This window comes from Athene cunicularia (genome assembly GCF_003259725.1).
Source record: "Athene cunicularia isolate RWA chromosome 1 unlocalized genomic scaffold, athCun1 chr1_part2, whole genome shotgun sequence".
Classification (NCBI taxonomy): domain Eukaryota; kingdom Metazoa; phylum Chordata; class Aves; order Strigiformes; family Strigidae; genus Athene; species Athene cunicularia.
In genome coordinates this window covers 61,061,749-61,082,734 of record NW_020799092.1, presented here as the reverse complement: position 1 = coordinate 61,082,734, position 20,986 = coordinate 61,061,749, and the positions used below count along the sequence as shown (strand labels likewise).

Sequence of the window (20,986 nt, the reverse complement as noted above, 5' to 3'; positions counted from 1 at the left end):
TTTAATTGCAGCCCTGCTCCCCGGGAAGGAGCCCGAGGCACGGCGCGGCTGTGCCCCCGACCCTACAACGGCGCGAGGCCCGCGCGCCCTCGCGGCCCCGCCGGGGAAGGCCGCAGCCAGGGACGGGAGCGCTGCCGCCCCTCACGGCCACCGTCACCACAGAGCGGTTTAAACGCCGATGAATAAACTGCCGGTGTAGACAGTTCACGATTTCTAAACCATTCCTGCGATACTTACTTTTAACGTTGTCACTCAATTTACAAGAAATAACACGCTATTGCCAGAGGGCGATAAACGGCGTCTGAACTGTGTCCCGATCCGCAGAATTTTAACTGCAGCCTTGTGCCAGTATTCACAAACTAGTTCCACCAAGAGTACACATTTTCTTAATTCATGCTTTAATAAACATAGAAAAATACATACAGAAATACAACCCTGCTATGATTCAAATACTGGCTGTAGACATTCATTTGAAGGAAGGCTGGTAAAAGGGAACGAGCCAAGATATTTCTGAGAAAATGCTTCCCTTGAAAATACTGACTTGTCAAAAAAAGGGTTGTTTTTTTTCAGGAGAGAAAATAAACAAAAAAAAATCTCCCGTTCTGAACCTAAAGTTGCCCAGTTCTTAATCTAAAGTAAATACTTTTAGGAGGTTTAAGTTAAGTTTAAAACAATTTTGAACTGAACGGAACATCATGTTCTTCAACTTTTATGAAAATATTTGGGATGTCTTTTAGTTTCTTTTAAAATAGATTTTTATTTCAAAATGTTCAAGGATTGGGTATCATTTCCCATCCAGCAATAACTGAAAAGCAGTATGAGCAAGAAGGGAGTCATGAGAACAGCTACAAAAAGAGAACTGTGAAGACAGATACAGTTAATCAAATTATGTAGTTGACCCCAGCAGCAACACCAGTACAAACATAATTTGGAGTGTTTGAAATCAAAAGGTCACATTATTGAAGTCACAATCACAGCAAAGTGCTCTTGAAAATGAGCTCTAAATCTTATCTAGAACACTGCAAAACAAGGTAGACTACGCTTATTGCCTCAGGATGTTTATTTAGTTTTGAGAGTTCACGTGATTCCAGCCTTAGGCCGCTATCAAATCTCTTGGGGTTTGGGGTTTTTGTTATATAGACAATTTATGTTAGAAAAGAGGGCAGAGTGAAGTTGTCTTTACCCTGCTTTTCTCAATTATGTATTTGTAATTTTATATATGCAAAATATTTTTCTTTTTTTCTCTTGTGCTCTGTATAGTTCAGGAAATGAAACTTAAATCATCACATGCATACACTTAAACTGTTCAGTTGCTTCTCTTTATTCTTGCAATTGGTCATTACTCATTAAAAAAATAAAAAAAAAAATAGACCATGTTAGATGAATCATTTAAATCAGATTATGAAATGAAATTAAATGAAATCTGAAGAACCTGTTGTTAAGTTTAAACATCTAATGAAATGGTGGTGGCAGCAGCAGTACAAAGGCTCTGGTGTTATGTGGAATACTGTTAAAATGTTTGGGTATTATGACTGCTCATTTCAATCACCTGTCTTTTGGACTGAAAGCCAAATTACTGCATATGAAAGCCTGACTTTACATTATCACAAATGCCACAGGCCCCAATTTGCAGTAATGAAGTACAGGAGTTGTTTTCAAGTGTCAGTCCTGAATAAATTAGTGCCAATATCGAATTTGCAAGCACAGTCCTCTAGCTGAAGATATGGATTTTAAGTATTTTAAAAACAGGAGACAATTTTAAATGGCTCTTATTCTGTTTAGAGACTGACATCTCTTTTCCTGATGATTTAAAAGGCAACATGAACAGCAACATATTTTCTTCTGCTTTGTAAAATGATTCTGAAGTCAATTTCTTGAAATACCCTCCGTTACTGAAAAGAACAGCAATAAGAAAAACAATTATTAATCAAGCTTATACCACAATTCCCAACCTCATAAGAACATTTTTACTGGAATCAGACCACTGTTCTTGGCCAGTTCTTCTGAAAGAGAGAAGGGCATTTTCTCTCAGAGAAAGATGCCCGCCTTTATCATTGCTTTTTCTGTTGAAAACCAAAGTTACTCACTAGAGAAACATTTCTAGACAAGTATGCTTGAAAACATATGTACCTGCCTAATCTGACTCCCATACAAACTCTGTACCCAATACTCAGGTATTTGTGAATGTACTTTAAGAACGACTAATGACTACTGAGTTAAGTGAAGTTCGTTGTGAACAAGCTGAATGTATAAAAAGTCACCTGATTTGGCACTATATTCAGAAGACATGTTAGCAATTGGAGCCTGTGCACATTGTATAACCATTCTTCAAGCACATGTTTTGGTAGATTCAAGACTCTTGAGTAACGGTATTCAAAGTTCCGAAGGGTACAGTTCTTATGCTATGAATTTGGTGCTTTCTGGCTCAAGTGGCAGAATTAGAAGCATTCAGAGTTTCATCCTTTTCATATTAGATAGTGTGCTCCCACTGACTTTAATATCCCACTGACTTACAGGATCCAGCTGTATTTTATCATCTTTTCAGAAACTTGCATATATTAATAAGAACTAAAGATAAAAATAGACAACTTACCTGAATACTGAAGCATTTTCCATTGCTGCTGAAACTGGTCTCTTAATATTTTAATTTTATTTGCTTTTTCTTGGCTAGGAGGTATATAAGTTCCAAAGTTAGGTGTAGAAGCACCCACTAATGCTTTGGCTATACTTTGCATTAAATTTATCTCTTTGTCCTATTTAAGAAGAAAAAAAAAATACTCCTGGGAACCAAACTTTATTTATTTCAGTAATACATGAAATATTTTAAAGCAAGTTTTTGTAATTAAGTGTTAGTACTAGTAGCAAGAATGAGTAACTTTCCATTTTCAAATAAAAACATTTCCAAAGGGAGTTTTTTCTGAAAAATTAATTTTTATCTCCCGTAAAACTTGTTTCTTTCAAATAGAAAAAGAATCTCAGTTTTCCTTTTGTGACTGAAAGGAAATAATGCTGGGTTAAAGGTAGAAAATGTTAGGAGGGAAGGGGAGCATGGAGCTTGTTTACTTCATGCATCATTTCTTTTCTATCAGTAGAAAATAGTGATGTATTCTGCTTCATCAAGAAATGACTTTTTTTTTTTTTGACTCCTGAGAGTCTAAATCAGCATCATTTTCTCACAGAAATTATATTCTGAAATGCTGATAGTATAGGAAGACTATTAGCATTTATTTGGAAGACTGTAACTCTATTTCACTTTTAAGAGATAAAATTATTTTTTCAACTATTCTAAAAAGCCAAGCATATGCATTAGAAAATCCACATGCATTACATAATCCTGTTATGGAGCTACCTGCAGAGTACCACTATAAAAGCATCAGTGACTTTTGAAGATCTATGCCTAAATTTCTTTTCATCTCTGAGTTTATCCTCTACAAAACAAGTAATTCTTTCCATGTCATACTCCTAATTAGTAATGTGCAAATACACTATTTATGTATACTGCCTATCAATGTACAAATTATTTTAGCTTAGACAGCTTATGTGTCAGCACTGTAAATTAAAACAAATAACATTTGCGAAGACTACAGAATAAAGCATGTCAAAATTCACTTGACAGCTTAATGAATAGTCTAATTGGATACTTGCTGGGGAGCAGGTTAGAATAAACATATATGAACAATTAGTTGTTTCTCATTAAAGAACTAGAAGGCATGAAAGCGATCAAAAGTTAGTTTCACAGAACAAACAGAGAAATTGTGTTAGTCACAGCCACAATGCTGCAGAACCCAAGAGTTTAAATTAAGAGATTAGACAAATTCATGGAAGATATGCTTGCTAGCACTTATCACACACTGGTTTGGATAGAGCCTCCGACATTCTAAATTTAGAAATCCTTAACATGGTAGTGTATGGAAAGGCTAGACTAGGGAAAGATCCAGATATTCTTTATTTTCTTTCCCATGCTCTCTACCAGAAACACAAAGCTGGAGTAGATTGGTCCTCAGTTATGTATTATGGCAATTAAGTTCACTCAAAGGATATGTGCCATTTTGATTTCTTTGTCTTCTGCATGACGGAAGTCAGGTGTGATAAAGTACAGCATGGGGGAGTGAATGAGAGGAACTTCAGCATTTTATGATAAAGAGGACAATGGTCTGCTTTCAACCACATTTGATGGAAAGGCCATATAATTAACAGACAAGTGTGTCTCTTCAGGAGACAACTCTGAGCTGTGAATCCCAGGTGGAAAGGGAAGTTGTGGTAAATTGTCACAACACCTCCTGTCTACAGACATAACCATGTGCTTGCACTCGTGCCGCAGCTTCTCAATCATGCCAGCTGCCTACAGCTCGGTAGGCACCTGTGTCCTGTCTCGTTCTCAGGACAGCAAGAAGGCTATTTGTGTTGTGAATTCAGGGATACCAAAGATAGTACAGATACAGCCAATATTTTCTACTGGGCAGCTTGAAGCAGTTAATACCAAGCATGCTGCTGTTTGATTTGAGTTCTGTCCTAGGCACAAAAGTACCACAGCTTAGTACCACTTCTTACCTCAATCACTGCTAGAATTCGAGACTCAGCTAATCCTTGTAGTAAAGTAAAAAGCAGAAAAATTCCACTTATTCCAAGGCTCCTGTTTGGTCCAATACCTATTACTGTCAAGTCAGGTCGATAACTATATGCTACAGGAAGAATGAATCCAAGTACAGCAGAAAAGAAGTCATTTCCTTCAGCATCCTTTAACAACAATGAGAAACTGTTTAGCACAAATGCAAAGCCTCAGATTCCCAGATATAAAACAGAACAGTAAGAGGAATCTCAATAAGCTTTTAATTGACCTAGGAGACAGGATACTGATCTATTTTCACTGCAATTTTTATATTAAACATGCAGATTATTCATCTTTTCCTTCATATCTTCACATTGTGCCTTCTCGAAGATAAACTAAAGTAGTTACTAGAAGTTTCCTCAAACCTATGCATTCTAATACACTCTAAAGATCTGTGAAGTAGTAGTACCCTGGCAAGGGCATGAAAAGGAAATATTTTCAAAGGTCCAAATTGCAGTGAGGGGTGTAATTCTCAATGTCATTTTATGAATTTGTAAATATATTCTATTATTTCTGTTAAAAAAGTTTTTCTCTTGCATTCTTTCCAGAAAGTGAATCTTACCTGTTTCCAATTTAGAGGAATATAGTGTTTGGAGCTGGTCTTTCCAGACTGCTCTTTCTCACAAATATGTATCATGAGTATTTTCCTGTAAATCAAAAACACATCTGAGTATTTAACTACCAACTTCCAATGTGATAAAAATATATTTTCTTTCATCATTCTTTAAATACTAATTCATAACACAGGAGCACATAACTATTTGCATTACTACAAGCCATAATGTAAACACCAATTAAAACTGAAATCTTTTTTAAGGTATTTTTAAAAAGAGTATTAAAGACTACAGGCAAATTACTTTTAAGAAAAAGGGGAAGCAGCAAAAAAAAAGTTAGATAAGATCACTTTCAATAAGGAACTCAGCACCAGTAGTATGTGCCCCCTGCAGTTATAGGGGGATATGGCCTATCTAATTAATAATTGCCTTACTACTTTCTATTTTCAATAACAATCTAAATTTCAATTAATATAGAAGGATTACACTTGAAACCAACCACTAAACTCATAAAGTGGCACTTAGAGATAGCAGTTTATCTGTAGATAACATCTGGGGATGTTTTGCATTTTGTCTCAAGCTAAACTTAATGAACATCAGTTCATGACTGATTCCTTAGTGCAGATTTCATCTTACATATGGACACTTATGAACATTTATAAAGCCTTTGGGATTTGACTCCCTGAAGTAAAGAGAAACCTCACCCATCATCTGTGTTTGGTATGATTTGCATGTCTCCAACAAATACACAAAGTACTCTGCAGAAAACAAAGAAAAATACACACACATTTGAATCTACAAGTAATTTTTCTTCAATTAGTGCAATTTGTTTAAAGAGTTTGCATGCAGATTAGATGAAAAAAGAATGTATACTGTTTCTGAATTTGGTCCATTAAAAGTATAAAGAACTTTATTTATGGCAGCCCAAAGGAACTCTTTTTCTCCTACCAACTACTAGGGAGAAAAAACAAAAGCAAGAAAATGTCATAATGTCTTCAGGCCAAAGACAACTGAAATCTGATAAAGAAAATGTGGCTAGCACAGCAGTCATCCTCACAAATGTTTTGCCTTTGGTAAGGCAAAAGGTTTTTGCTGGCATATACAATACTGTCTGTACTATATATTGAAAATGCTATGTGTATGGAGATGCTATTTGTTTTAAAATTAAGGTTTCAAAGGCAATTTGCCACATTTCACACACACTTAGTATCTTATTTTTGCATTTTGTCAAAGGTCCCCAAATGCAAAAGATACAAATTCACCTTTGAAATCCAAAGCGAACAGAATGTCTTAGTGCAACAGCAACAGAAACAGAAGCTGTGGGTGACTGTGCAATCCCATTGCACACCTGCAAAATATATTTTTCATTCAGAAGTAATTAATGCTGCACAAGATAGTGTCATTTTTCAATTGTAACAACTTCATTTTTACTTGTTTCTATGTATCATTCAAAACAAAGCTACAGCTGCATGAAAGGGATCTTTCATACAGATATCATCTATCATACAGATATATATCAGTCATACAGACAGATCATTCATCAATCATAATAGAGTTAAAAAACTGTTATTATTAAATTTTCCACAGAAAGGCCATATTTGATTATTATGCCAAGAGCTGTTCTATTACTTCAGAAGTATGGTGCTATGCTGAAAGGCAACTGTAAAAATAGCTTTTGCAGGGGAAGTCCATCTTTACTGGGTCTCTAGTCTGCAGATTGCACACACTCAGTGTTCCCGCAGGCAAACTGCACCAGAAAAGTACACCCTATGAAAAGGGGGTTGTCCCTGAATTCTAATTCTGACTCTTCCTTTAACCTAGGCAAGCTATTCCTTTCTGGACAACACAATGACAGTATTACTCAGTCAACATTTCAGTGTTCATTTGTGTTGTGTAGTACTTTGAACTCTACATGAAAGCTAAGCAAAAAGATAATGCATGCTCCCTCTTCACACTCCTTTGTATTTTTCAACACAAAAAGCTCAGCTTTGCATCTGCAACCTAAGAAAAGTTGTTTTAGCCAGTTACCATTTTTTGGATCTATTTATAGGCTCTCCTAGAGGTCTGTGCAGTCTATGTTGGAAATTTATTCCCATGATCTACATATGAGAATTCCAACAGCAAGAAGATGGCTTACAAGAAAGAGGCCATTCTGGCAGTTACTCTTCCTCAGAAGCCTGGTACTCTAAAGAGAGCCTTTCATTCAAAGGGGGAGAGTGATTCATAATGATGTAATATTATTAACTTGTTTGCAGTTTTTTCTCTTTGCTTCTCCAAGTTTTTATAAATAAACACAAACATGCACTCTGTAAGTCTGCCTTCTCCTCATTCCTGACCCTGCAAGAATCAGAATGCTGAACTGGAATTATTCTGTTCATAATCACAGCATGCAGTGATTATGCAGCTTCACTAAAGGCTGGGGTGTGGGGGGGGTGGGGGTGTAAATCAAAGTTTACTCTGAGTAAACTGTTGTATAAATAATGGTAAGTGGGTGCAGCTGCACATAGCATGGCATCTGGTAATGAAGAGTAATGCAGAAGTAAACTCTCTCCTAAAGACAGAATGCAAAATTCTGTGCACAGAGACAGGCACATTTTTGACATTTCTTGTTCAGATTTCTTGCTGCTGCTCACTGGTGCTTGAAACACCAACTTCGGCTCACCTCTACTGGAAGAGTGAATGCCTGGTTCACCTGCATGTCTGAGAGTGATAAGAAGGTTCTTAGTGACTCATATGCTGTGACTATAGAAAAGCTGGACAATGTCTTGCTCAAAGATCGTTAGAAAGATGTCTTGGGGTTAACAACTATCCTAAATAGTTGTTTTCTCATCTTGCATACTCACACTCACAGCTAAGCACATTCTAGCTGAGATCAGTGGGGTCGTGAACTACAAAGTAACTAATATCTGGTCAACAGTGTATTAGAAGCAGAAATCACAGGAATCCAACTCTCTTCCCATGCCCCAAGATCAAAGCAATTTATTATTACCTCCTTCTTAAGTATTTTATCTAGGATGGCCAACATACTGCCAAGAGAGAGCAAAGTTTTGTCCTCTTTCACAAGGTCTGCATAAAAGCCACTGTAAAATAAATTTTATGAAGAAAAACTAGGTTAGAGGCAATAATAGTTTTGAAGAGGACACTGATTATCGTACTCTGCAGTTAGAATTGAAGGGGTACATTTTGCATAGGTGCTACATGGTGATTCTCAAAAACCCAGCTCTAGTAGGAAGATGTTGCCTGATAATCTTGAGATCTCTAAACCTGTGTTCATCTCCACAGGAAAGAAAACAAAAATGTTTTATGATATTCAGGAAATACAGTTTTGTCAAAATTGGACTAAGACAAAAAGTTGAGCCTGTCAAATCAGACCACTCTGGTTATTTTTTTCAACAAAAAGTGAACACAGGGCTTTAAGGCACCTGCCTAGAAAAATCTCTTTCTAAATGAATGTTTGCACTAACTGTTCTATCTCCATTGAAATAGTTTTCTCTAAAAGTGTTCTTATTTAGTTCTTTAAAGAGCTTCAAGCCTATGGGTGATAACCAACACCAATGTCTTCATTCTTCAAAGGAAGAAACTCTGGCTATAATTGAGTAGACTAAGGACAAAAAGATGATCATGGCAGAGACGGAGCTCTGTACACCAAGACCTCTCACCCTCATAATTATGTTGAAAATTAGATAGAACCAACCTGACAAAAGCTTTTATTTCAGTTTTGTCCAATTCCTTCACCAAATGAACAGGTACAGGGAGCAAATGTGCTGAACCTTTAGAGTCAGATGTTGCTGTTCTGATGTGAGGCACTGGAAATAGAATATTTTTCATGTGCAGTTCCAAAAACTTTTCTACTTTGACAGTTTCATTGTTGTTACTTATCTTAGATTCATGTTCTGTGGAGGGACTTGGATCAGCCTTCTTTAGTGTGTGCGATTTGGTGCTCAAATTTTGTATAAATGATGTATCTAGAGGGGAAAAAAAAAAAAAAAGGTGTTTCACATGTGTTAATTCTTAAGCAGTGTGTTAATATTTGGTTATGTTTATTTACAAAATTGAGTACATCTGTATTCATAGTATGTAATTTATTTCTATGCACTAGCTACAATGTTTCCTGCCACATTTGTTTTAATCTAGCAAAAGGTCATAAAAGAGCATCCTCAAACAAAGATAGCAAAGTGATACTTTTTGGTGTGATGTTTGCTGGCCTCAGAAGTTCTTTTCAGACCAGCTGAAGACATGGCCTTGAATGATGCCTCACACTGCTTCATCAGCCACTTGATAACTGCTAGTTCAATTACTTTATCTTAATAATTTAGAATTTCTGTATTAATCCATTTACCAATCACATTTGCTTGAAGAAAGAGTAATTACCTTCATACATCAACCATTTCCAGTAGGGTTTATGTGCTGCTCTCACGTTTTGAATAGATTCAACAGCACTACAAAAGAAACAGGATTAACAGTATCAGCACTAATGAAAATACAGGAAACATAACTTACCTTAATGAAAAAGCAAAACCAAAAAAAATCCATCTGAAGATGAACAAGCTCTGGTCTCCTCCAAGAATGCAGAAAAGAAAGATAAAGAGAATGAGAGTCAATAGGCAGATTGCTTGGAAAGATTAGATTCAAGAGTCAGAAAAGCGAAGAACACATGGAGTATGTACACATGTTTACACACAACAAAATCCCAACCCTGCTGTTAGAGGAAACACACTTGTCTCTGAGTTCAGAAAAGGCAAGATTTCACCTGTCTTTCTTTTCTCTGTCAGAGATTTTATCATCTACATAATGTAAAGATGTAATTAGATTTACTCAAAAGCAAGACTATCTGTTCAGGAACCAAGTAAAACACATTCCTTTGTGTTCTCTGTATTGGAGACTCTTTTTTATTATCAATGATATTTGCAGCACTACAGGCAAATGGTCCTATTACATTAGCCATCATACAAACATAATTCAGATGATGTTAAATCCAGGATAAATTCTGTGTACTTGGAGATTATTTATAAGGTGTTCAAGAACTGGACTGATATCATGGGTAAATATGTAATCAACTCTCTGTTACCTAGAATGATAGCAACCTGACATCCTACAGTTGTTAGAGAAGAAAAAGAAGCAATACAGGGGCTATGGGATGTGCTGGGAGCAAAATAACCAGCTCTGCTTCATCAGAGTTTACCAAACCCAACACTGCATACAGCCTGTGTATAGCTACACTGCTTCCCTGACTGATCGGAGCTCCGAGTTTTAACTAACAGCCAACTGATAGTTGCTGCCACCAAAATGCATGAAGAGCATTACTGATGAAAAAAAGCACAGGAAAACTATTGAGGTGGGAGAGACTGAGGACAGAACACAGAGATGTGGAGGAGATGGTACAGACAGGTAGATAGAAAAAGACGCTGTTTAGATGTGGGACTGATTCAGGCCCAAGGTTCAGAATGCTTTACTACATCAGATTCACCCCTGAGCAAACACAGTCTTACTATCTCCAAAAAAAAGTTAGACCTGAAGTTTAATTATCTTGGTACAGCCCCAGGCCTCAATGCTCTAATTTCCAGGAACACAAGGAGTCATCGAGACTGGCCCTGCACCGCATCAGCAATCACTGATGAGAAAAAGGTTAGCTCCAGCTGTTGCTGTACTACAGCAACCAAAGTGGCTCTGGAGCCTGAAGAACTAATCATTGCAATTACATACTTTCCCAAATACTGGCTGTTATTAACTGGCACTGCCTTGATTACAGCAGGATTGTCTCAGCCTTGAGTGAGATGGATCTCCACAGGATAACAAGACCCAAGGATAAATGGCTTATAATTTTATGCTATTAAGCTCTCACAACTTGAAATAATTCAGAAACAAAGTATACAAAACTGTACTTTGGATGACTTTTTTTTTTGAAAAGCAAGTTATCCAAAGCAGAAAATAACGTATTAAAAAGCATCATATTAAAACCCTGCTTCACCAAAATATTCAAAGCATGCATGTCATTAGTCTCTTTGATAAATACTTGGGTTGTTCTAAAATTCTTCATATGCTTACCTTAGGCAAGGTGCCATTTCTCCAGTTATTTCAGGTATAGGATCTCCAAGCAAAGTTTTTACAGTCATGCAGACTGATTCAGACAATGACTTTAAGTGGTAACCACCCTAGAAAAAAGTATTTTGTGTCACCTAAGAAACAATTATTGTAACATCCATCTGTGTATCATCATGGAAAATAAATTAAACTTTTGAAAAACATCTGAATTTACAGAAACAGAAGATGATATGCAAATACCTCTAAGTAAATAATTTTAAATATGAAAACAGTAAGTTAGAAAGCAGTTACTTGCTGAACTTCACTGGCATCTCATGGTTCAAGTCACTTTATCATGGTTTGATTCATTTCGGAAATCAGTCATGAAAACCCTGGAAACATATGCCTTCTCCATTCCTATCCATGATATGCTGTCTTCAACAATTCTTGTGGAAGATTCTTTAGAATGCAAATATTATCACTGTCTTCTAAAATGCCTGTACAAAGGAAATCTCCCACAGCCTGACACCTTTAAGATATGGTTGTCCTAATGGTTTGGATAGAATTTGGAGAACAAGTGAAGATAGATTTAAGACTGCTAGATTGCAGATGATAGATTGCTTCCTGCATGCCACCTGTGGAGCAGTCACATCATTGTATTAGCAGGGGATGCTTATTTGCACTTCAGCTAGTAAACAGAAATATCTAAAAAAACCTGCTGGAGAGAAGGATGATGGAAGAAAGCTCACGCAAAACAGAGGTCAAGTGAATCAATTAATAAACAGTTTACTCTTGGGAGACCTCATTGGCAGTAGTATTTTCACAAACTTATTTACCTAAAAAGCCACCATTTTTCTAACATGCAGCAGAAACAGAGAGATGAAATCTAGATTTCAAAAGGAGGAAACATTTTTAATTGTTTAAAAAATAGCTTTTGAAAAAAGAATTTGCATAGAGGCTTTTAATCAAAAAAGAGGAAATTGAGTAAGGACTCCATTACTAAGGAAGAGTATATTGAAGCTAAAGGTTTTTTAAACTCTCCTGCAGTAAGACATACTTGTAAAAACATCAGTAATGCATCTTATTCATGAAATACATCTTAATGAGTTTGGGACTGTCCAGAGCAGCAGACTACTCACTGTTCACAAGAACTGAACGTAGCTGTGGAGTATATAGGATTTTTTGAATAATGAGCATACACTCCTCTGTTTCAAAGTTTTTTGTTAAAAAAAAAAAAATCAATTTTTAAGACATGCATTTCTTTTTAATGTATAAGAGCACTGTCTTACCCATTTTTGCATTCCAGATTCTTATAAAAAAGATAACAAGAATAAATTACTTCGTTAAGAAGTTCTGCTTCCTAGTTTCTAGCTTTCCCTATATGGCTCTAATACAAAGACTCTTCCCCTGGGAGTACATTTCAAGTCTTTACCTCTAGGATGACACACAGCTTTCCATTAGCTAACTGCATAAGGAAGTGGGTAAGGTGGGCAAAAACCTCAGGAGTGGCATTCATCTGACCCTAAATCAAAGAAAAAATTTTTAAGAGATGAAACCTGAATCAAAACCACTGGTTAAAAAAAAACTTCCATACAATCTGAAATACATGGAAAACTGGAACATTTGCCTCTCATTGTAACTAATAAAATGCTGAATTAAGTGCTTTAAATGAAGGTGCAAAAAACATAATTATGTCTATGGGATAAATTGTCTTTACATGTCTCACTGTAGTATTTAATGAGCTAGAGTCATCTTAAAGATGCAAACATTTATTTTTAGCTTGGTCAAAGTGAATTTCACCTAGAAATCACATGACATTTAAGTGATAGAAATATTTTGTGAACAGATTTGTGACTGACAACACAAAGGCCACAGGTTACTTACTTCAGGGTCTCCAATTCCAGAATCATATCCAGAGGAAACAATAACCAGTTCCGGATCAAACTGTCATAAAAAAAGAGAGTTGTAACACATTCTTATGTCCTATTTTCAATTTTGTACTGGATTTCAACTGTACCATGTTCAGCTGTTATTTCAGCCACAATATGAACACAGACTCTACCTGAATAAAAACTAAGACTACCCTTTTACGCTACTTTCATTCACACTGGAAAAGTTGTAATAATATACTGAATATTTAAAAGCTAACATTTCATAAATACTATTCAGTTCATCAGGACATCAGTCATGCCAGCAAAATAATGTGTTAACTACGCTACTGGCAATTCACACAGAATCACACAAAATCAACTAGGTTGGAAAAGACCTTGAAGATCATCTAGTCCAACCATTAACCTAACACTGACAGTTCCCAACTACACCAGATCCTTAAGTGCTAAGGCAATCCTGTTCTTAAACACCTCTAGGGATGGGGACTCCACCACCTCCCTGGGCAGCCCATTCCAACACCTAACAACCTGTTCTGTAAAGAAATGCTTCCTAATATCCAGTCTAAACCTTCCCTGGTGCAACTTGAGGCCATTACCTCTTGTCCTATCACTTACTACTTGGTTAAAGAGACTCATCCCCAGCTCTCTGCACCCTCCTTTCAGGGAGCTGTAGAGGGCGATAAGGTCTCCCCTCAGCCTCCTCTTCTCCAGACTAAACACCCCCAGTTCCCTCAGCCGCTCCCCGTACGACCTGTGCTCCAGACCCTGCACCAGCTCCGTTGCTCTTCTCTGGACACGCTCGAGTCATTCAATGGCCTTTTTGTAGTGAGGGGCACATATCCTTTCCCTGTCCCTGCTGGCCACGCTATTGCTGACACAAGCCAGGATGCCATTGGCCTTCTTGGCCACCTGGGCACACTGCTGGCTCCTGTTCAGCCAGCTGTCAATCAAACCCCCAGGTCCCTCTCTGACTGGCAGCTCTCCAGCCACTCCTCCCCCAGCCTGTAGCACTGCTGGGGGTTGTTGTGGCCCAAGTGCAGCCCCCGGTATTTGGCCTTATTGAAACTCATGCAGTTGAGCTTAGCCCATCGCTCCAGCCTGTAAATACTGCATTTCTACAAAATATTCAATGGTACTTGCTTAAGAAGTACTTAGGAAGCAGCCTTTGGTTTTGGAGAGCAGTAAAAAATTACCTCAAAAGCCACTGGAAGCAACACATGGAAAAACACAGCAAGATAATCTGAATTTCCCATCCCAACCTGCAAAATATGAGAAATACAAGTCATGTTTTCCTGTTGAAATAAAAAATTTTCTAAGGTTCTTCAAGACTTTAGAGAAAGATAGTATCAAAATTTGAAGATAAGGGAACCTTATAAGGTCAAATAAAACAAACCCCATTTAAGTAAAGTGCATAAATTTTCACCATTTGCAGTCCTAAATATGAGCTTCAGTTGTCTGCTGAGCAAGGATGGATGCAACCATCTCCTGAAACACTTTTTGATTTGATGGCTAGACAAGATATTCAAGAAAAAAATACTGTATGTTTTTCTCTCCCTCTCTTTTTTTCTTAAACATTATCACACTCTGAGCCATATTTTTCAGCAGACATTCCACTGACAGGAAGCATGTACACTGTGCTAAGACATAGGCCAAGTAAGTAAAGCAATGCACTTCCTGGAATGAGGAAGCATGAGATACAAATCTACTGCACAAAAGCATGAGATACAAATCTACTGCACAAAAGCATGAGATACAAATCTACTGCACCTGCTTTTTTGTGCTGTGAACATTTACCTTATTCCAAGGCAAATTTATGTTGAAACCTTTTCCTTTTCCTAGACCCACAGCATCATAATCAGACTCTCTGAGTGATGGCCAGAATTCCTGATGTTCATAGCGATGCCAGGAAAAATACAAAACACTGAAAGATACAAAAAAATAAATCCAACTTGATAAAAAGATTCTGAACTTGACTTTACATCCCGAACCTGGTGACTGTACGGAGTGAAAGCAAGAAAACAGAGGTGTCCTTTCTCTTTATTTCTCTTAATGGATTTGAACTGTTGAACTTGGTACAGGAGGTCCTATGCCAAAAATTAACCTAAAAATTAACCCGCCAAAAAATTCTTATATGCACACACTCTGTTCAGAACAAAGACAGAGCATTTTCAGAAGAGCAGACTTGTTTCTAGAACCTACTTCTATGGCTTTTCCAAAAACTTATAAAGGTCATGTATTTTATCCAACTACTACTTGAATACTTTAACTGAGAGATTTGTGAATACAGAGAATACATGTATTACCTGAATACAGGCACAAAGAGATCCTGCTACTAGCAAACCAAGGTAATCATATTGCTCATATTGCATTTGTTATGCTTTAAAGTAGAACAGGTTTACATATTTATTTTTTTTTTTAGATCTTTCCCTTTATTTTATAACAAGAAAAAACAATAGAGTGCCTAAAATAGCAAGGAGAATGTTTTGTAAGATTCTAGTTTTAGAAATTTAAGAAATCTTATTCTCTACAAAGGCAAGCGATCTTTAATTAGATAACATTTAAAAAATATTTTAAAAAACTTCAAACCTTGGATCTTCTTCAAATATATACTGAGTTCCTTGCCCGTGGTGCACATCCCAGTCAACAATTAGGATTCTGCATAGATCAATAAAAGAAAACATTTAGTGGAAGAACCACAGCCTTTGATCTAAAGGAGGTAGAGATTAATAATGTTTTTCTGACCCAAAAGGTACATGACACCCAGAAAGCTCTAAACATTAATCTAAAATGGTACAATGTCAAACTGTTCTCTAAGTGACATACTTGAGTATGAAAAGCTTCCCTAGAGTCAACCATGCACTTACCTCTTTAGACCATATTTCAGTTTTGCATATTCTGCTGCAATAGCAACATTGTTAAACAAACAGAACCCGTTAGCTGCATTTCTCTGGCTGTGGTGACCTGGAGGTCTAAAACAAAGTTGTATATGGTTATTCACAACAAAAGAAATTTTGGTAAGAAGTGAAAAATTTCTCACATATTTTCTTACCTTACTAATGCCATTCCATTGCACACTTTTCCTGACATCACAGCGTCCACCAGCTGCAAAGTTGCTCCTACTGCTAGTCTGGCACAGCGGTAAGTGTTCTGAAAAAAGAGAAACTCATAGTTGTCATCAGTCACTCATCAGCTTGTTTTAACTAATCACACATAACGTGTTTGTGCACCCCAACAGCAAATTGTCTTGACATTTGACATAATTCTACCCAACTGAAGTTGTATACAGATAGCTGAAAGCAGAATTTTACCACATAGACTCCAATGTGCTTTCCACTAGGTTTACCCGTGATCACCATATCCTTCATAAGGATGTTCTCTCTCTGGAGCAGTTAAGAAACATGAGATGGACATATTGAACTGACTAGTGGAATAACACAGCATCTTTGAAAATAAGGAATGAAATCCTACAGAAACAAAACACAGAAGACTTCACCTCCATTACCTGGCACAGCATTTAAGAGCAACTGTTACCAAAATGCAATTTGCAGGTCAGAAATGGTCTACAGTGACATTAAGTGACAAAAATAGAGCTAAAATGTATCACACTATACTGGCATGATACAGTTACAGAATAGATGACAGGACACAACCAATTTAAATTACACCATTATACTAAACTTTAAACAGATAGCAATAATATAATAAATAAATGCAAGTCTACTTAAATAGCAAAAACTGTATTGCCAATCTTCCCCTACTTAGAAAAGTGCCACTCAGATGCAATAACACAAACACTTGTAATTCCCAATAGAGGAAGCAGTTTAACTTACACACCTGATGAAAAAAAAAAGCATCATAATTTCCAGAGACTCTTTTCAGTTCCTCTTCATTCATTGTCTGTGTGCTTTTTGCCACTTCCAAGTGTTCTGAACTGCAGAGGAGAAAGATTAACACGACACTTACAAGCAACTGTACAGGGTCTTTTTAATGCAAAATGTAATGAAAAGTAACAGAATATATGTTAAAAGAGCCTTTCTGTGAGACTTCACAAGTCCAGTAGGTACTCTGGAATGCTAGTTACAGGATATAGTGGAAAAAAAATAAGCAGCACTATGAAAGCAAGGATTCTTGGATGTCATAAGAATTATTCTCTTTTCCAGTGGTAAGAGCAATTAGTCTTGCTTTCTAAAAAAAAGGGTCTTTGTTCATCATGCAGCAATCTATTTTGCAATTCATGCTACCTATAGATACCATCCCAACAAGAACTAAACTAGGATTCTCACAGTCATCAGAGTGTGAATTATAACTCTGTGAATGTATGTCTAGTCCTCCCTTGTTCTACTGAAAACAAGTATTTGAATTAATCCTTTATCAGCTGTATTCTAACTCCCTCTTTTCACTGGTTCAAGAGTGCAATAAGTACTAAGGCACTGGCACCAATGTTCCCCCAATTCTTTGCCACTGCTCTCCTGCCCTTGTGTAGTGAGCTGGAAGTGGAGTGTGATGGCATCTCCTCTCCCATCTGTGTCCTAATCCAGGATACAATGACCACATATATGTGTTCCTGTAGGTTGACAACACCAAAACAACCAAAATTTCACAACAAAATGAGACACGCTAGTGCTGCCTAATGGAAAAAAGGCTCAAGAGTGGCTTAAAAATGAAGCCATTAACAGGAATAAAACTATATGAACCTGAATGAATATATAATTATTAGTTTAACTTCAGCATCAGCCTCGTAACTAACTGTGAACATCAACAAAACATTTTTACAGGACTTATAAATTTGTTTCCATATAAAAGTGTTTTAGAAAGGAAAGAGCTCTATTACTTCTAGCTTACTTATGGAAACCAAGACACGTCCCCAATCATCTTGCAGGAATAACTCAACTGGAAATAGTGATCAAGTTGCCTCTTCCATACCCAATCAGCAATGTATTACTATGAAAATAAATTATACTGGTACACAGCACTAACTGAATTCTAATAAATAAGTATGCGCTTAGGAAAAATACTGTCCTGGAATATGAAAATGTAAGCATGACCTCGGATCAAGCTATGGTCCTTGTCACAGGTGTCAGGGCCCTGGGTGCATCCCCTCCCTCCTGGGGTTTGGCTGCTGGGTTCAGAACCAGAGATAGCACAGCTGGTGACCTTGCGAGCTACAAAGAGCCTCAGCAGAGGCTCCCTCCTAACAGTTCCGCTGAGAAGCCTCAGCAGAGGCTCCCCCTCCTTCCCTTGGCACTTTCTTTTAAGATAAGGTTCTTAACTTTGGTTACACTGCAGCTGTGTTGCGTAGCCATGTCTGCGTCTGGCTACAAACACTACTAATCTGGACCTGGACTCTGACCTGTGGACTGAATCTCCACCTTGACTTCAGACCTGCCATGTAGCTATGGCCTCATTGGGCAATCTAAACTCATGGCTGAATCCAGCTGCTATCACTGGATTCAGTGTGCTGCTCACCTTGCTTGGGTATTGTGGGATTGTGCCCTTGGCCTTGAAGCCACTGCCTCTGGCTGCTTTGTCATCACACTCTGCTCCTGACTCCTCTTGCCTTTCAGAGAAGGCTGCCCTTGACACTCCCTGGCAAGGGCAAATGAGTGCACAAGCAACACACAGAATCACCTGCAGCTAGTTGCAGAACCATCACACCAAGGTGGCAAATGCCAGAGCAGACCTCATTGCCATGACTTCAGAATGGGCAAGCTGCTGTTCCTCTTTACTCTCCCCCCTTCAAGAATTAGCTACAAAGTTTTTCTGTTTGGTTCACTCCATCTCAAAGATGCTTGGGAGAAGGAGAAGGTTATCTTTCTACAAAAATACCCATTTTTCTAAACTTTTTTAAGTCCTGTCCCAATTGTTATTAGAAGTTACTTTTAATCGTATACATAAATCATCATTCATTGCTTAAGAACCTGAAGAGTGAGAATAGGGACTTACTGGAATATCAGATTTGTACTTCACAGCTACACGATACTCAATATTATTTGTCTAACTTTGTGTGGTACATTTTCCATTGAAATTACTGGAAGTCATTGAGTTTTGGAGCAGACCTTTTCAAATGAAGCAACATATGACCTGAAGGTATGAGATCTGTTATTTCATTTAATTAATCTCAACGATGATGAAAGTAACTTTCAGACCTGTGAACTAACAGGATCTCCTCCTCACTTCCTTCTCTGACAGGTACACGGACACATCTTTCCACAAGATGGTAACGTTTAAGCTGCTCATAGGAGGATGACAGTCTTTCTGGCACTTCAATATCACAAACAGGACTAAAAATAAACAAAAATCATATTACTATAATGCCATACCAGCACAGCTAACAAATACACTTCATAATGCCTAGCTTTTAACTTCTAATTGTAAGAAGATTCATTACCTTCTTAGAGGGACATGTAAGAGTAAATTAAAATCTTTAAATACTTTTTGTTTTGTAATTGAGCCAAACATGTGTAAGCAGAAAATGATATGTGGTTCTTAAATAAAAATGAAACACAACAACATTTTTGTATTCCTCTCTCACCATTGAAAGTAGCAATACTTAACTACAGACACAGGAATGCTGCTGATTACAATGAAGGTGAACAGAGGAGACTTGGGCTTGGGAGAGAACACAACAGTGGACTATTACTCTGAGCACTGCAAAGGTACTGGTCTAATTTATGTAAATTTAAGCAAGTGGCATATACCAACTTCTAACTGAATTGAATTGACAGCTTTCAGCTGAGTGTATCGATATATTTTTTCCAAGATCTTTATAAGCAATTTACTTAGCTTAAAATACTTTATTTAGGGGGCTACTCAGAATTTAAAGTCAACACTTCTTATTAACGTGTACCAGACTGGAGGCCTACAGCTTCTCCGATTATAATTTTGACATCTGGATACAAATTGGGAATAAAATAAAAATTATTTCCAAAAGGAGACTTCCTATTTTCTAGGAAAATGACAGGGTATCTATTTCCTACTATATTTACCTATGGCTAGTAGGTATTTCCTATTACATTTACAAAAACTGCATTTACTTGGTATTTCTCTCCGAAGTCCTAACAAGATTCAATTCATAAAAAGGACGTCAGTGACTTACTCACTCCAAAGTAGTTTATGAGTGGTCATCTCCTCATCGTAAATCAGTGCTGTTCCTGAAGCCATTGCTACAGACAGAACAAAACAACAATCTCAAGGCACATATTTTAGGCAAGAAGTAAACATATATTAAAACAAACAATACTGTATTAGCTAGTGAGAATATATGTACATAGCGTATCTGTTTGCATGTCAGTTTTGCACTTACAGAACGAAATCATATAAAATTATTTTGAAAGAGGCCTGAGAAGACAGGCAAGTGAGGCAGCGATTCAAAGCTAATTGCACAGACCTTAAAACTGGATGCACGCAGGTAGGATTCACGATTATCTGCATTTCCAAAACCTCAGCGGAGGCATTTCTGGTGAAGGGGTGGGGTTAGGCCACCTCCCCAAGCCCCTCTAGCCCACACTCGGCCTGATGCAGACTGCTGAGGATCTGAGCACCGGCCTGCACAGGCCTCCTCATCCCGCCATTACACACCGATACTCACCTGTCACGGCTGATGTGAAAGGAACCAGCTACTTGCGAAAGCTGAAGTTATAAAGTCACAAAGTATGAAAAACAGGATTGTATACACTACGGATAGAGCAATTGTAGGGATCTGTTGTGTTTAAAACTTTGAAAAAGCCCAAGAGAGACATTTAAGAGAAACAAAGAAACCGATGCGAAGAGGCTGGAAGCGCGCCGCTGGCCGCTAGGCCGCCTCACCGGAGCCCTGGAGTGCGCGTTACCGTGGGCCGCGGGCCCGCTCCGCTCCTCGCCTCCCGTCCGCCGGGAACGCCTCGGCTCGGCCCCGCCGGCCGCCCACTGCTCCC

The 20,986-nt window shown here is 37.7% G+C and overlaps 2 protein-coding genes across 7 annotated transcripts in view; both read right to left on the bottom strand.

The window, feature by feature from the left end:
- Positions 1-324, bottom strand: part of TUBGCP6 (tubulin gamma complex associated protein 6) — a 24,030-nt gene extending 23,706 nt beyond the window's left edge. The window contains exon 1 of one of the 2 annotated variants that reach the window (XM_026863623.1): positions 238-324. The gene's annotated coding sequence lies outside the window, so the exon portion shown is untranslated. The remainder of the gene's footprint in view (positions 1-237) is intronic. The other variant, XM_026863634.1, reaches the window with a different exon arrangement.
- A 417-nt stretch (positions 325-741) lies between these two features.
- On the bottom strand, positions 742-20,954 carry HDAC10 (histone deacetylase 10). 5 transcript variants are annotated; one of them, XM_026863646.1, is made up of 21 exons: positions 20,880-20,954; positions 20,170-20,236; positions 19,220-19,354; positions 16,908-17,004; positions 16,123-16,220; positions 15,938-16,042; positions 15,660-15,728; positions 14,868-14,994; positions 14,267-14,332; positions 13,069-13,128; positions 12,617-12,706; positions 11,209-11,315; positions 9,535-9,602; positions 8,858-9,128; positions 8,153-8,243; positions 6,426-6,511; positions 5,868-5,921; positions 5,172-5,256; positions 4,552-4,737; positions 2,594-2,753; positions 742-1,892 (listed from the first exon to the last, which is right to left on the bottom strand). In XM_026863646.1, exons 2-21 carry the CDS (start codon positions 20,232-20,234, stop codon positions 1,867-1,869), a joined length of 2,046 nt encoding a protein of 681 aa, XP_026719447.1. In that variant the 5' UTR covers positions 20,235-20,236; positions 20,880-20,954; the 3' UTR covers positions 742-1,866. The 5 variants fall into 5 exon arrangements, with proteins under 5 accessions (XP_026719447.1, XP_026719482.1, XP_026719473.1 ...); XM_026863681.1 differs by having other exon boundaries at positions 16,904-17,004; positions 20,174-20,236; positions 20,880-20,933; XM_026863672.1 differs by having other exon boundaries at positions 20,174-20,236; positions 20,880-20,933.
- Positions 20,955-20,986: the final 32 nt, after the last annotated feature.

Bases quoted from the DNA above. Each gene is read 5' to 3' on its own strand.
- HDAC10 (XM_026863646.1), bottom strand. From the start codon at position 20,234: ATGGCTTCAGGAACAGCACTGATTTACGATGAGGAGATGACCACTCAT. The intron at 9,603-11,208 runs GTAAGCATATGA...TTTCTTTTGTAG, and splicing joins GAAATGGCACCTTGCCTAAG to TGCTGTTGAATCTATTCAAA. The intron at 4,738-5,171 runs GTAAGATTCACT...TTGTTGTTAAAG, and splicing joins TTCCTCTAAATTGGAAACAG to GATGCTGAAGGAAATGACTT.